This window comes from Mauremys mutica, chromosome 3 (assembly GCF_020497125.1).
Source record: "Mauremys mutica isolate MM-2020 ecotype Southern chromosome 3, ASM2049712v1, whole genome shotgun sequence".
Lineage (NCBI taxonomy): Eukaryota > Metazoa > Chordata > Testudines > Geoemydidae > Mauremys > Mauremys mutica.
This window is the reverse complement of record NC_059074.1, coordinates 164,234,020-164,251,158: the sequence shown is the minus strand read 5'-3', so window position 1 is coordinate 164,251,158 and position 17,139 is coordinate 164,234,020. Positions and strand designations below refer to the sequence as shown.

Here is a 17,139-nt window from a genome sequence, read left to right as displayed (position 1 = left end):
GGTTTGTATAATTTTTGGTGGTGGCTGGAATGGGTCCAAGCCCCCCCCATGAGGGGGTTGGGGATGTGGGAGGGGGCTCAGGGCTAGGGCAGAGGGTTGGGGTCTGGGGGTGAAGGCTGGCGATGTGGGGTTCACAGTGCAAGAGGGGGCTCAGAGCTGGGACAAAGGGCTCTGGCTGGGGGAGGTGTAGGCTCTGGGGGCTGGGCATGAGGAGTTTGGGGTGTAGGCAGGCTGCCCCCGGGGCTGGGACCAGACAGGAGGACTCTACAGTGCCCCCAGCCCTCTTCCTGCTGGCAGCAGCGAGCTCCATGATAGGCGCGCCCCTTCCCCTACCCCCCGGAAACACACTTTCCCTGCCTCACTGTCACTGCATGTGCTCCTAGGGCCCCTCTCAGGTCCAGGAAGCCCCCTCGCTTCCCCTGAGGTGGGTTCTGGGTGGGGCTGCCATCACGTATGCCCCTCCTCCCGGCTGGCAAGGGAGCACAGCGCAGAGTGGCAGGGCAACCGCCCGCTGCCTAGGGTGCAGGCAGGGACGCTCCAAGGGGACACACAGGGGCGGCAGGTGGGGCTGGGGGAGAGACCCGGCACTGAATATTGCTGGAGCCCGTGCACCATGGGCCCAGATAACTCACTGCCAATGCAGGCAAGTAGCCAATCCTAAGGGGTTTTCATCCCAGGCAAGTCTGAAATGAGCACCCCTCAGTGACCTGGCTGGAGCTATTGGAATTTTATTTGTTGGATCTAGGATCCCTTTCAGCCAGGTGTACTTTAAGCACTGACTGGCATACGAGGTTCCCATCCATGGAGACACCACTGGTTAGTGTCTCCTGGATGGTAATATAATTGTCTCCTGTTTTGTTGCATTTTTCCTCTCATTTAACAGGTAAAGTATCTTTATTACTATTAACTATAATTGGAGGCTATTTCTCATAACAAATCAATATTTATTGCAACTAAGCCCAAAGCACTAGCTGAAGTTAATATATTTGTTCTCCAACCCAAACGGCTTGGAGAGTGAATTATGTCCTTTTGGCATCCATTCATTTTTAAAGCTTTTTCTTGAACCATTAGTTTATTTTCAGAGATAGTTAAAAAGCCTTACAAACAGCAATTCAAGTACAATAATTCACTGCCCTTCTAATCAATCAGTAGTGCAGTACATTAGTATATCATCAAGTCCCGGTTCCCAAATATTGTCTTCGATGAAAGCAACTTCACGTACGTGAGGCAGACATGTTCATTTGTTATGCTTTTGGCACTGTACTTACAACAAAGAATGCCCATAAACCATTGCCTCCTTTTTTAATGAAACGTTTTAGGTCTTCCTAATGAAGGAGACACAATGAACCACAGTGAATGCAAAGATTTTAGTGGCTTGGAGGGGTTGATGTGGAATACATCAATATTGCAATTAACTTACTAATGCATAGCACTGCTCTCTACTAGATCAAATCAGTACTGTTCAGTTGAGTATCAGAGGCTCTGTACTGCTGAGAGCTAAGGGAGATTCTCCTTTAGCTCAAGAGGCAGAAATCTATGCTCCTGGAGGAAGGGAATGTAAATTCAATCTCCAGTGTCACTGTGGAGTTCAGAATGGCTGTAGTGTGCACCATAAGGACCACTGTGAAGTTCCTTGAACTTTATTGCAACACATTAGTGGAATTGTATAGAAGTTTTGTGATTTATTGGACTAGGTTTTAATAATTTACATACTGAGTTACTATTGATGTAAACAGGATTTTTTTTTAGAGATGTGATTTTATACGTTTTTGGGCCAGAGTATGCCAAGGAAATTTACTCTGCCAGGTTAAAGCGTATAGATTGCTAGGGCAAAATACCCACCATATTAATTATGTGAATATTCTGGATATGATCCTATACTATAAACAAGCAAACAAACCACCAACCCAAAACCCCAACAACCCTCCCCCCGATTTTTAGGAAGATGTTAAACTACTACAAATTCAGCATAGATTAATCTAGACTGTAAGCACAATGTCTATGGTATTAAATTGCTACGTAAACCTCCAAGAATGCCTATAGCACTGTATACGAATGATTAATAATAAGGAATTCTTCACTTCATTTTTAAAGATGCTAGACCTCATGAATGGCCCAATTCTAAAAGCATTACTGCAGGCAAAATCCTGTGAACTTCAGTGGAAGTTTTGCCTGCACAAAGCCTGCAGAATCAGGCCCCAAAAAACCCACACAGTCCTCTTCTAAAATTTCTGTGCCCCCTTTATTTTGTTTGCTCCAATCATTATTACACCCTGCCTACCACTTTACTGGGCATATTTCTTTTTATTAAACTGTTGCCTTGTTAGGATGCATTAATGAAAAATATGACATACTTAATACTTCCCACTGAACAGAATTCATAATGGAAGGACAAGGAGCTTAAACTAAGAAAAGAAAAGGTTAGGCTAGATGCCAGGAAAGCAGTTCTGAACAGGAAGAGCAATTAAACAGTGGCTTAGACTTCCCAGGAGTGGGTGGCTGAGACATAATTACTGGAGATGTTAAGAACAGTTTTGGAAGGATGCTAGTGGGAATGATGTAGTTAGTTCTGTGAAATGGATGGGAACAAACTAAACGATCCACATGTTTTTTCTGGAGCTATACAGTTCCACAGCCTAGAAAGACGGGTATTTCAGACTCATGAATTGCTCTTTCTGGTCACTGTATACTCACACTCCTTCTTGGTAGTAAAGCTGGTCCATTCTGAAGCACTGCTGCCTACAGAATTGTAAGACACCACTCTCATGTTGTAGATTGTGTAAGGCTGAAGATCACTCACATTGGAATTCTGCTCTTTACCTGTATACTTCACTTCAATTGGTCCAGGGTTACAGGTCTTTGCCTGTGTTTGTAAATGTGGAGGGCAAGCAGTATACATGTGGAGTTCATAGCTGGAGAAAAAGATTGACATTTTGATGAAAGTCTTATCAGAGGAACAAACAAACGATCAATGAGCACTGTTTCACTCTGGCTGCTAGATATCTGGTTACTAGTTAATAGGATGGACCTCAGCTTCATTGCTTTTGGGCACGCTAAATCCCGTTCAATCTCTAATGCTTTGGTCCTGATTTTAGGGTGATGACCTCTAATCCCCTGCCCACAAACACCTGCAATTTTGTGCCTACAACGAAACTGTGGATGTACTTACATCTAACTGCTTGTGCCTGCAAATTAAATACCGTAGTTAGATCTAGCTACCTACCTTTGGTATTTATAAGATATCTATATCTGTGATGCCAGTTACTCTCTCAACTTATTGGTGTTGCAAACCAGCAAGTGCAACTATTTGTTGGTGCACAATTTCACTTGCCTCATTAAGAACCAATGAAAAATCATCTTTAACCATCAATGAAACATGAATTAATGAGCAACAAAAAACGGCTGCCATTCTGTCAGCGGAAAACCTGCTTAAACCAAAATTAAATGTAAAGCTGTTCATGTGGCTCTTGCACCAGCACCCACTTCCTCCAATCCCCTGTGCCTAGGGTGATCAGAGAGCAAGTGTGAAAAATCAGGACAGGGGTGAGAGGTAATAGGAGCCTATATTAAAAAAAGACCCAAAAATCGAGACTGTCCCTATAAAATCGGGACATCTGGTCACCCAACCTGTGCCTAGCTAAGCTTGCTGCAGGGCATTTGGGGAGTGGGGCAATACATGATATTGTACGTGAACCTGCCATTTCTATCCAAAATACACAATAGAATCCTCCGGTTTTTGGTGTGAGTACACTCAGACTAATTTAGAATAGTACAGTGCACTTTGTCTGAGGCTACCAACGAAAACCACTCAGAAGCATCAAGTGCTGCTGCCTGCTTAGGGCTTGATCCTCTACTCAGTGAACTCAGTGGAAAAACTCCTAATGACTCAAATGGGATAGGAACGGGCCCTTATTGAGTGGGCTTCCTGCATGGAAAAATTTACACTTGCTCTCCATAGACTGCACTGGCAGCTGATTGGCTTCAAGGTGCAAATGAAGGTGTTGACTTTGATTTATAAAACCCTCTGTGCTTTGGTCCTGTCTAGTCCAGAGAGCACTGCTTTTTCCCACCTCACAACAGTTGATTTCTATGGCTTTTGCTAACAGTCTCTCTATGTGAGTGGCAGAGATAGGAAGTTTTCCATCGAGGACCCTGACTCCAGAATTCACTTCCCTTATTGCTCCAGCAAAATCCAAGTTTATTAACATTTAGGACACACTGCAAGGTTCCTCTACCTATACAATGTTTTGCTTGAGAGAAGATACCCAAGGACGGCAAGCACCTGTTGGGAGGATTTCTTCTGCATGGAATTTGGAGATCATCATCATAATTTACAAATATATAAAAGAATACTAAAAACAGGGCATGAGATTATCTAAAATGACTAGGGGACTTAGCCACACAACTCCCAATGATCTAAATGGAAATTGTGTGTCTAAATCTGTTAGCTGGCTTTGAAAATCTAAATCAGATTGTGAATCTTACCTTTCCACAATGCCATTCGGTGACCGAGGTGCATTCCATTGGAAAAAAGCTGTTCTTGAGGTTATGGTATGTATATGTGGAGGGGGCTGTTGAGAGGGTGCTGCTGGTTGAGTGGTTAGTTGGGCGATTGGTCCTTTGGTGCAACAGTTGAAACATGTGCAGGCCTCTACACCAACAGAGTAGGTGGTGAAAGGTTTAAGTCCATGTATTGTTTGCTGGGTGGCAGTCCCTTCAGACAACTGTAAAAGGCAAGAGAGAACTTCACACAGCACAGGGGACTGTAAATGCTAAGTCAGATTCGTTAAATGTTCTAAGTGGTAGGATCTTTGACTTGGTGTTACCAGGGAATCTAGATTTGACCTTATCTTTCATTATCTAGTCATAGAGGGTGAAATTCACCCAGTGCAGTGGGCCTGTACATTGTTTAAGTCCTGTGATGGACTGCACTCGTGAAGCAGCTATGCACAAACACCTCTACATCCCTACGTGCAGCGTTATAAGGATCACTCTGCTGGCCCTGAAAAGTTGGTGGGCATTGTCAAAGGATGACAGGCAGATGTCAGAACGAGGAGCGATGGTCTCAAGTTGCAGTGGGGGAGGTCTAGGTTGGATATAAGGAAACACTATTTCACTAGGAGGGTGGTGAAGCACTGGAATGGGTCACCTAGGGAGGTGGTGGAATCTCCATCCTTAGAGGTTTTTAAGGCCCGGCTTGACAAAGCCCTGGCTGGGATGATTTAGTTGGGGTTGGTCCGGCTTTGAGCAGGGGGCTGGACTAGATGACATCCTGAGGTCTCTTCCAATTCTAATCTTCTGTGATTCTATGAATGTCCAGGAGATCTTTGCATACACAGAGCCAGTGGGCCTAATATCCTACACAAGTGGCACAGAAGGGATATGTCCTCCATTTCAGCCCACAGGAAACCCTCTCAGCAAAACTGAATCCATCAACCTTTAAAGAGAAACTGAATTAAATAGCACAAAGAAATGTGTGTGGATAAGAACTGTGTGGAAAGTTATGGCAGAAAATAACTAAGAAAAAAGCAAACCATGCTGCTTCCCGGAGCTGCTGTTTCTCCAATTCGCTGCAATCATCTGTCGGTATGGTCTCCAGATCCAAAGAAATCAAACAGCATGTAGAAAAAAGCAATTTCAATCAGAGTAACCACCTGCTGTGGTGATTAAGCAAGGCAAATGGCACAGGCCACAGAGTCCCAAGGTGGACAGCAAGGAAACAGAGCATCAAGGCAAGACAGAAAGCACACAAAGTCAGAGTTTGATAACGCCTGCCACTCAGTGATGGGGAAGCAAGGCACCCCTGCAGGCACAGCAGCCATACGGCAGGTCTGAGGGGATGAGAAGAGAAAGACAATGGAGAGATGAAAGGGTAGTGACAAGAACATGCAGGCTGAAGTAGATATGGACCCAGCTGATCATCGTAAGAGGGATAAGGACTAGCCATGCAATCAGCAAACAGCAGATGACTCACGCTCACAGACAGGAACGATGAGCAAGGAAGATGGTGTTCCCAGCCACTTCCATGCCAGATTAGACTGGAGTAGTGGGAGAATGGGCACATACTACTATAAAAGGTGAACAGAGTTAAGCCTTGACAGATGGTGACACAGACACAAAGACATGGAGGAAGTTGAGCACAAGAAATGGGGTGTGTGAAGCATGGAGGTTCCCAGTTGCCACTAAATTGCATAGCACTTGAAAGCTGATAATATCAGCCTTACTTTATTCAGTCTTGTGTGGCATTTTTCCTTTGTTTGTGCAGTATGGCTCCAGGTACTCTTCACAACCTCCTACCCTGGCCCAAGCTCTGTGGTCACTCCTCTTTTTTGTTTTCAAGCTCAGCTAAACAATGCAGATTTCCTGACTTAGTGAAGTTACCTGGTTTTCTGGCTATTGGCTGGATGCTGCCTTGTAACAGGCCTCAGAGAAGAAACAAAGGTGCTCCACAAACTCACTGAAGCCTGCAGTGATCCCCTCGTCTGATGAGTCTCTCTTTGTATATGGGGGAATGGACATTAGATTGCAAAGTGCAAATCTTCTCTTCCCTTAGTCCAAGGGCCTTTGCATGCTAAGGAACATGATGAGCCCATGGAGCACAGCTCTGAAGCACACAGGAGAGGGAAGAGGTCCGGAACCCTCCATGGGCTCCTCTGGTCCTGTCCACCACCCGCCTTGAGCAGCAGAACCACACAGAGCCCACCATGTTTGGGCCTTCCATGGCCAGAGGGTGGGGCTGGATCTGCCATTTACATTGTCCTTTTCAATTATTTCCATGCCACACTTGGCTCCTTACATCTCCTTTAGAGCCAGGCCCCCCTGTTTAGCAGATTGCCTCTCTGGTCCCACATACGCGGACTCCAAACTCTCTAGCTGTTGCCTAAACAGTTGACTTACTGAGATTAAACTTCAGACCGGGGTGGCTCTAGGTATTTTGCCGCCCCAAGCACGGCAGGCAGGCTGCCTTCGGTGGCTTGCCTGCGGGAGGTCCCCGGTCCCGCAGATTCAGCAGCATGCCTGCTGGAGGTCCGCCAAAGCCGTGGGACCAGCGGACCCTCTGCAGGCATGCCGCCAAAGGCAACCTGCCTGCCGCCCTCGTGGCAACTGGCAGAGCGCCCCTGTGGCTTGCTGCCACAGGCACGCGCTTGGCGTGCTGGTGCCTGGAGCCGCCCCTGCTTCAGACCCAACCTGGGTGCAGCAAAGAACTGAGACACTATGGATGGTGTTACCAGCTTAGACCAAAAAAAAGAAACTACTCATATCAGATGGTCATTGGGTGTTTTCAGATCCTCGAGGCCCTAGGCCTTCTAGTGCTTTTTATACATTTTAAGCAAAAGAACATGGAATTTTTAAAACCTAAAAGCTACTACTTTAAACAACATCATTACACTCCCAGAACTGCTTAAACAAGAACAATGATGTCAATTAACCACTGGGTGCATGATTTCCCCCCGCAATGATATTTCTATTTTCTATGTGGAATCTAACAGGCCACAAAAGACACTACACGGCACGTAATCTTTTTTGGGGGGGGGGCAGGGGTGTGCTATGCAGAGGGGAAGTTACTATACGGCTGAAAGGAGCAGATGAAGAAGAGAATCCTTAGACATCCTATATGCTGTACCTTTCCCAGATGCCCCTGGAGTTGTGATGGGGATGGTCACGGAAGGGGCTCCTATTGCATGCTAGTGACATGACATATGCACACCTTTGTTACATGTTAATTGTGAGACACACTGACAGCCTCTTGCTGTCTTTCTACCAGTTCTTGTAACATTCTGTTGTAGGACTTACTGAGCTACCGGGGGAATGAAACATTCTTAAATGCTATAAAATAGCAATGTAGAGTTCATCAGTGCTTTCAGATGCATTTACAGGGGTTGTTATTATAAACTTTTCAGTTCTGCATTGGATAACCAGATAACATTACCGCACTGTTTGCAATATGCCTAGGTGTTTCCAGTACTTTGTATGCTACTACACAATGTTATCCCTGTGCCAACTGGAAAACTTTTCAGGGCAACCACCTTGGCGTTAAAATCCGTAAGTCAAAACACAGTAATGTCCAAAGGGAGCAGCTTTTTGGTCACCAGCTGTAATTTCTATCTGATCTTTTTGGGCAAACAGATTTTTGGAAAGTTTGTATTTCAATGTAATCAATAACCTCCCAGGAACACTGCATTGGATCTCCCACGCATTTTCTCACCATATAACACAATGAAAAGACTAGCGTCAAGGTTAATTCTTTTAGAAGCACAACATTTAGCTAAGTGGAGCCGTCAGTCCTTCTTCGGCCAGAAGAGAGCACTGCTAAGTAGAGAAAAAAAGCTAACAGACTTAAAATCCTAAAAAATGTCCAGAGTTCAACTGGAAATACAAATAGAATAGCTTGATAAACACTCACCACCACATCGGTCCCTCTGGTGCTATTGGAGAACAGCCTGTAGAGACTAACTATCCCGTTTGGCTTAAGAGGGGGGCTGATGTTTACCACAGCTAATGTGGAAGCCACAGTGTGGAACATGGGTGCGTGGAGGCCTTCAGGAGGGGCCGGGCCTGTTCTACAGCGTGCCCAGCTGCTAGGAGTCCGGCCCGCGGAGTTTACTGACCAGACCTTGAAAATACAAAACAAAGAGCAATTTGTGAAGGGTTTGAGCCTGCAAGATGCTGAGCACTCCTGGGAGGGGCTGAGTTGCTGGGGCTAACACAGCTTTACTGGTGGCAAGATGAAACTGCACTATAATTTAAGACAATTTTGTGACATTTCTCTAGTCCCTCCGTCTGGTTCAAATCAATTCTTTTTAAAGAGGGGAATAAAATATTTTTAAGAACAGAAGAATGGTCACACTGGGTCAGACTAAAGGTCCATCTAGCTTAATATCCTGTCTTCCGACAGTGGCCAGTGCCAGGTGCTTCAGAGGGAAGGAACAGAACAAGTGAACTCCAAGTCATCCATCCCCTGTCACCCATTCCCAGCTTTTCACCATTATGATTAAGTGGGACAAGAACATTTTCATGAGGTTCCTGCAAGGCTGATTTAAGAACAGACACTTTTGTTTGCCAAGTAATATTGTACACAGAGGAGGCCCTAGAAAACGTACCTCTCTTACCTAAGATAAGGTAAGAGAGGGCAGCATTCCCTTCACTACTGCAAATTCCAAGGGCAAACTGCAAACACTGACCTAGCCCCAATCCTATCATTGTATCCCTGCGGGCTACGCCTTTTTGCCTGTGAATAGGTCCAATTAAGTCAATGTGGCTCTGCATGGGATTTAAGATCCCCTTGCACTGATCCAACTACAGGAGCCGGACCTTAGTGATTTAAGGCAATTGGCAAGTTTTTAAAGGACCCCACTCTATTAAATATATTAATATAATTAATCATTTGGCACAACTGTCAGTAATCCAAAATATAATATAAAGAAAACACATTGAAAAGCATGGGTAAGTCAGCACCTCTAAATTTATTCATTTATTTCTGCAATAACATTTGCTTTATTATACTAGCACAAAGAGAGTGGTTTCAGTTCCAAGGTTTCAAAATACAGCAGCTTGAATTAGGCCTGATTAAAAACTGCACGTCTCTATGAACTATGCCTACTGATTTTGTCAGCTTCCCAAAACCAGACTGATCTGCAGACTACATAAAACTCAGCACTTATTAAACACGGTCTCCAACAAATCTGCATGAAAATTAAATTTTGCTTTCATCAAGGAGCGCATAAACATATGGAAGGATGTATAATCTTATTTATCAAAAACCATTTGTATAATTAAACACGAATATCATAAAAGGTTGCCTTAGGTCATCATTTGCATGAGTAAGTAATTTGTAGAATGTCAGGTACAATAGACAGAATAGATGGATGTGTGAGTGTATAGGGTTAAATTAGGCTCAATAATAGCCAACCACATAGTGATCAATCAGAATGATAGATCTAAATGGCAATACAAGAGGACTGTCTGAGTGATTTTTAGTATAAGTATTCCTTAGTAAGCTTTCGTGTTGAGCAGTTCTAACTACAGTAAAACACGTTCTCACGTAATCTCTGGACAGTTTTTTTTTTTAAAGTTCTCATCTTGCTTTTTTTAAAACAGACCCTGGAGAACTTTTAGTTTTCTGAATTTACAACACCTACGTTCAGGGAACTTACATTTTAAAAGCGGTCTGGAGAGAACCAAAAACATACAAGAGCCTTAAGTCTTGTGATTCAAACACTGTAGATGTCAACTAAAGTTAAAGAATCAAAGGTACTTTCTCATACTCTTGCTAGCACATAATACTACTAAAGCAAACTCTACTACAAATGAGATCCTATACCAAAAAGTTTGCGCAGAATATTTTTCTTTCAGTGATCGCTGCAGAGAAGTTTTCATAAAGTCAAACTCTTTCCACTCTACTCCAATAGGTCAAACACTATCTCGGTTAAGTCCTTGCTGCTACAAAGATTTGACAATAGTTGCTCATTTTAAGGAGCATTTTTCTTCATGGATGGCAAGTTCTTTGCAGGGTGCAGTTCGAAGAGATCCACCTGTATTGACTCAATACCAACCTTGGGGTGAAACGCACCAGAGTTTTATTCTGAACTATGGGAACATGCCTGTGAGGCCTTAATGAGCAAATCATTTAACTTCTCTTGGCCTCTGTTTAGCCATCTGTAAAAGGGTAATGGACATAAAATACTTTTCTTAGGGGAGTGTTGTGATAATTAGTGATAGCAAGCACTTTGAGATCCTGAGATATAAGTATTAACTGAAGACATAAATGCTAATATTTAGACGCCTGCCTGAGTGTATATGCAAATCAGTTATACATCCAACTGCTAGCATTTGCACCTGCAGTCAATTGCACGTATTAAAAATTGAAGGCTGTATCATGATCCCTTCAAAAATGCATCACACGGCATCCATGGACCATTACATTTGTTGCACTGATTAATGTAATGCTATGTGGTATGCTTTTGTACACAAACAAAATAGAGGAAAGTCTTTTGAAGTTGCACTGCATCATTCTGAGGTGTGATATAAAAGATTAAAATAAGGTACTTGTTACTTTAACTCTTTTAATATATTGCCTCAATAATCATTAAGTCTTACATCATAGTGCGTGGACTCAGAACCCTGCCAAAATCTGTACAGCCACTAGTGGGTGCAGTGTCTCAAGAAAGCCACGAAGGGGCTCCAAAAGCATCTACAGAAGGAGTATTTCAGACCTCTTCATCAATTTGCTGGCCATCTGCCCAGACAGCACTTTGAAGTAGGGTCAGAGAGAAAGAAGCTCTCTGGAGGCAATATATTCAGAGAACTAGAGAATTCCAGTCACAGGTAAGCAAGTTTGTTTTCTTCTTCATAAACGGGCCGTTCTTGGAGACTGGTGAGCAGCAATCACCCAGAACGGTCATATGGCAGCTTCCAAGTCTGACAGCACAGCCAAGAACTGGCAAAACCTGGGTTACACGTGACTGTCCTACAGACCTTAATCATAAGGAGTGGCAGAAACATGCTGCAAAAGCTGCCTCAGCTCTAGCACAATAAGCCTGCCTTGGATAAACTCTCACCTGCAATAATGTCCATGGATTCTCCACAGCACATCCACGTTCCCAAATTCAAGGTAGGGTGACCAGACAGCAAGTGTGAAAAATCAGGGCAGGGGATGGGGGGGTAACAGGTGCCCATATAAGACAAAGCCCCAAATATCAGGACTGTCCCTATAAAATCGGGACATCTGGTCACCCTAATTCAAGGCCAGTTCCTCAGCAGAGCTGAGTACTGACAACTCCCACTGAAGGCAATTAACTATGTTTGGCTTTCAGATGTGGATGAAGATCACAGAATCATAGACAATGGGGATGGAAAAAGCTTGTTAGATCATTGAGCTCATGTCCCTCCCCATGCAGGAATGGTCCCTACAATACTTTAAAAACTCAGGTCTTTACAAAGGAGCTCACGTTTTGAGCCAGAAAACGGATTTCTTTGCATCAACATAAAATAGTATGTAAAGTTATTCAATCTGTACAGGAAATCCTAAAGGGAATTAAAGGAAAGGGCCAGACATAACTATGCCTCAGTGCACGAAGATGGACTAATGACCTCTTGAGGTCCCTTCCAACTCTATGTTTCTATGATTCTATGACATAGGCCAATAGCTGTCATAGCTGAGGTGAACCACCAGAAGAAGGAAAGCACCTCACTAGTGGGCAAGCAAAATGACTTCTCAGCAAATGAATAATGAAAGAGCTACAGAAGCTGCCAAAATAACACTAAAGAAAGAGTGACTCACACCTAACATATCCTAGGGGAGAGGCAGCTCTGAATTAAGAGAGTAGACCAGGGTCTCAAACATGTGGCCCGCGGGGTTATTTCCTGCGGCCGCCAAGCTCCCCTCCCTCCCCCTCCTCCGAGTGCACCGCGTCCCCGCTCCTCTGCCTACCTCCAGGTGCTTCCCACCGCCAAACAGCTATTTGGTGGCACTTAGTGCTTTCCAGGAGGGAGGAGGAAGGAGCTGTGCGCTCGGGAGAGGAGGCGGAGAAGAAGCGGGGGAGGGGCGGGGATTTGGGGAAGGGTTTGGACTATGGGTGGAGTTGGGGTGGGGACTTTAGGAAAGGAATTGGAATGGGGGCAGGGAAGGGGTGGGAAGAGGTGGGGCAGGGCCTCATGGAAAGGGTGGAGTGGGGGTGGGGCCAGGGGTGGGGGCTTTTTGTACCTTTATATGAAAAGGTGTCAGTGATGCGACCCTTGGCCCAATGTACTAGTCCTCATGTGGCCCTCGTGGTGATTCAAGTTTGAGATCCCTGGAGTAGACACAGAATCAGAAAAAAGAAACCAGAGCTCTTGACCACCTGACACTGACCATCTGAAGAAGTGCAGTCCTGGTTAATTTAGTAGCAGTATTGTGAAAAGAGTTATTATGCTCTTCACACACTAGATGCCTCCCAAACGATGGTAGATACGTATATTGGACAGATCAGATGGAAGTCCCTTTAAACACGCTGACTCACAGGAAAGTTCAAAAGAGGGGATTTGCTGTTCATACTGAGGCTAACACAAATCTGGCAAGGGGCTATTAGAGAGGAGACCACTGCCAGTATTGAAGAGGATTCATCTGATATTGGGGTAAGTGACATAGCATACACTGCCATGAGATTTAGTGTCCTACGGTCATCTATGTGTCTGTGAGAAACAGAAGGACAGATTAGGGTGACCAGAGGAGAGGGAGAAAATATCGGGACACATTGGGGGGGGGGGGATCTGCCGGCAGAGGAAATAAAAAAAAAAAGGCGAGTGCTGACGGTGGAGCAGCAAAAAATAAATAAATAAATAGATAAAAAAGGCGAGTGCTGCTGGCGGAACGAAATCTCGGGACATGGGACAAACACCTAAATATCGGGACGGTCCTGATTTTATTGGGACGTCTGGTCACCCTAGGCCAGATCAAACCACACCTGTGCATGGCTGCACAAGACACAGGAAGGGATGCAAGGAGCCAACCTCTTTACCCCTGCAGACGGGTCAAGCATAATTACAGTCCTTGCAGACAGTAATAAGCCCAAGGACTCCATACATGTAGCACCGCTGTTGGTGCTAGCCTTTCCAAAAGTGACCCTGTAGTACCTCTCTATACATGCCAGCAGAGCTGGACCTTTGCATGGGGGAGTGCGTAGCATTTTTCAAGGATGATGCAGTGGCTATGCTTCCCCTCAGCTCCCTGGAACTCTCAGAGACATTGTGCCGGTTTCAGTCCTCACTTTTCAGTTTCCCGAAATCAGCCTCCAGTCTTAAGGTTGCATAAATATCAGATTTTTGCAATGAACAGAGATATTTTTGTTTCAGCAAAAACATGACACTTTCAGTGCATGACTCATATTAAATAAAGGTAATGGGGTTTGTCTGATTAAGTCCCTGCACATCCTATTAGCAATGTTTAGAAACAAAAGGCTCAACGTTTTGTTTTGGCTGTGCTGTGCACTTGCAGTGGAATTTACAAGAGAAGGAACAGGTAAAGTTTCAAGTCATCTTTACACTTTCCCTATTCTTGGGCCTGTCTAGCCCCTAGCATAAGTAAGAGCAGTCTCATAGACACTATTTTATACACAGCTGCACTGGCACTCATGAGCCATTCTTGCAACTAAGTGGCCAAAGTGCAGCCAAAATAGTTTGGGGTTGCTTCTGCAGAGACAATACAATTCAGAGCATAGTGCAAAAAGTCCATCTCTATACAGATCTGATGTGTCCACCCCTGGAATAGTGTATTAATTTCTGGGCAACACCTTACCAGAAAGGCGTTGACAAGAGTTCAGAGAAAAGCAACATAAAACATTCCTGGTGCTAGAGAGACTGATTTATGAGGAAAGAAAAAAAATTATTAGGAAAGATAATAGATTAAAAGAGCTAAATAAACAGAGCTTGGTTATGAGACAAGGGGAGCAGCTATAACTGTCTATTAATATTTGTGAAGTGTAAATATCAAAATACAGAGGGATTATTTAACAGGGCACATGGGGGTATAACTAGAATTGAAAAATAAAATTGAGAATAGAAAGATTTAGGGAAAACCTCAGCCAGTGAGATCTAGTAGGCTGTCTAAGTACCCTAAGGGAAATGGTGAGAAAAATTCTGTAAGAACAATTCCGAACTGAGAGGGAGATGGACTTGCTGGGAGCTAATAGGTCTTTCTAGGTAGGTACTTATATGATCCTCATTACTGTAGCATCTGAGTGCTTCACAACATTGATGATTTTATCCTCACAAACACTGGTAAGGGAATATCATTATTCCCACTTTACAGATAGGGAACTTAATTCAGAGAGATTTAGTCACTCGCCCAAGGTCAGACAGGGAGTCCAAGAGACCTGGGAATTGAATCCAGACTGCCTGCGTCCGAGTGCAGTGGCTTACCAACAAGACCATTCTTTGTTCACAGCTTCAAGATCGGGCAAAGCTACTAGATGGCAATGCAAACATCAAGATATAACAAGTTTGTTCTGCAAGAACCGCCTGGCTTTAGTTGGGCATATGGCATTCTCACAGCTTTCGTATTACTGGGGGGGCATTTAATGTTTTCAGCCACATCACGGCCTAGTTCTTCATCTGGTTAGTCATGCAGTTTAGGAGATTAGGGATATTTGGTCTCCAAGGACATTTAGACCCCAGGTTCTCTGCAGTCCCATGCATTCACTGCCATTTAAACAGTCCCTATAGCATTGATGGCTCTTGATTCAACAGGTACATTAATAGTCCATAATCTTCAGGCATATCTGGATTTGCAAATCTTGACGCTTGATCATTGCGGCCTTAATGACCCAGGCTCCGCTCTCATCATTGAGGTTAAAGAACTTCCACAGACTAAAATATTTACGACCACAAACACAGCTGATCAATTCTGCTCAGGGGCGGCTCCAGGCCCCAGCATGCCAAGCGCGTGCTTGGGGCGGCAAGCCGTGGGGGGCGCTCTGCTGGCGCCGCAAAGGTGGCAGGCAGGATGCCTTCGGCGGCTTGCCTGCGGAGGGTCCGCTGGTCCCGCGGCTTCGGAGGACCTCCCGCAGGCGTGCTGCCGAATCCGTGGGAGCGGGAACCTCCCGCAGGCAAGCCGCTGAAGGCAACCTGACTGCCATGCTTGGGGCGGCAAAATGCCTAGAGCTGCCCCTGATTCTGCTTCATGGTTCTCCCAAGGCAGCGCTTTGACAATGCGATAGATATCCTCAAACTAACTTGATAAAATCTGATGCAGATGCCCATATGGCTAGTGACAATCGCTACCTAGCAAAAACCAGCTATTGAAGCTGAAATTTCCTTATGCTAAGCATCCTTTAGTTTAGCAGTCAGCAGTGGAAGGGATTGATTTACCATTGCCAAAGAGTTAAGGACATAAACAGAGTATTTCTAAGGGTCTGGAAACGTCTACTTTTAGCAAGCACCCACCATTTTAGCAAACAGCACTCGTGCACACAGCACAAATGGCAGTTGTGCATTTCTGTGACTACCAAAAATCCCTCACTTTTTCAGCATGGTGGGAAATTTCAAATCCTACATCATCTGGTTTTACTGTGCAAGGGATAAAATCACACCTCTATTGGAGACAGGCTGCAGGACTACAATGTATCCCCTCTGTAGCCTTCCATGACCACTACTCCTGGAGTAATGATCACTCCTGCCTTATATTTTGCATGAAGGTCTTTCCAATCAATGCATAAGTGCAGATCTAACAATCCCTCTCCAGGTCCACTAATATACCTCTGCACTGGCATAGCCAGTGCCAGCAGGGAGCCTCCCTTCCATGTGCAAAAGCCAAGCTGAGGGGCAACTCTACTCTGCCCCACTCACATGCACTGCCAGGGTCCCACGATGTGAAAGGACTTGGGGTCCAACCCTGCTCCTGTTAAAATCAATTCCAAATCTCCCATTGAATTTACAGAGAGTTGGATCAGGCCCTTGCTTAGGGCAGTGTTTTCAGACATTACTGCTGATTTGGGATCCCTCCATTTCTGGGTGCCTGTTTTAGACATTTTGAAGGGACCTCATTTTCAGAGGTCTTCCTATTGACTTCAGTACAGGCGAGGTTGCTCAGCACTTCTGCTTAGATGTCTAAAGTTGAGTACCCCCAAAATCGAGGCCCGCAAAATCACTGGCCGCTTTTTGCAAATAGAGTGCAATGGGGGTATTTTAAGGACGGCGTCAACATTCTGGGACTAAAACTCACGAATCTAAATTATTAGCTCTCTATGAAAAATATCTTAGACATTTTATAACTAATATTAAGTTATTGGGTGTGATTAGGGTAAAGGCCCCACTTGCATAGTATTTTGCTTTGTGCTCTGGTGTAATGTAATGCCAAGAGGCATTGCTTATGGTAGGCAGGATAATCATTGCCTCTTCTATGTACAGGAGAATCCTCCCTAGCTGGTGACGTAAACTGACTGTCACTACGGGGTGTCATTTTCCTCCTAGCTACTTTTAGATATGGATCAGTCTCTCCTCAGACAAAGCACAAAACAAAACACTATTATTATTATCATCACCACCTAGAGGCCATAAACAGTATCAGCGACCCGTTGTGCTAGATGCTGTACAAATACACAATAAGAAATGATCCCTCCCCCACACAACTTGCAATCTAAATGAGATAGACAGGGAGGATGGAGA

The 17,139-nt window shown here is 44.6% G+C and overlaps 1 protein-coding gene across 1 annotated transcript in view; it reads right to left on the bottom strand.

Annotated features, from left to right (window-relative positions):
* Window positions 1–17,139, bottom strand: part of USH2A (usherin) — a 624,012-nt gene that overhangs the window by 12,812 nt on the left and 594,061 nt on the right. Inside the window, exons 66-68 of the mRNA XM_045011456.1 lie at window positions 8,405–8,614; window positions 4,486–4,724; window positions 2,695–2,912 (exon numbers count right to left, since the gene is read on the bottom strand). Coding sequence (XP_044867391.1) covers window positions 2,695–2,912; window positions 4,486–4,724; window positions 8,405–8,614 — 667 coding nt within the window. The remainder of the gene's footprint in view (window positions 1–2,694; window positions 2,913–4,485; window positions 4,725–8,404; window positions 8,615–17,139) is intronic.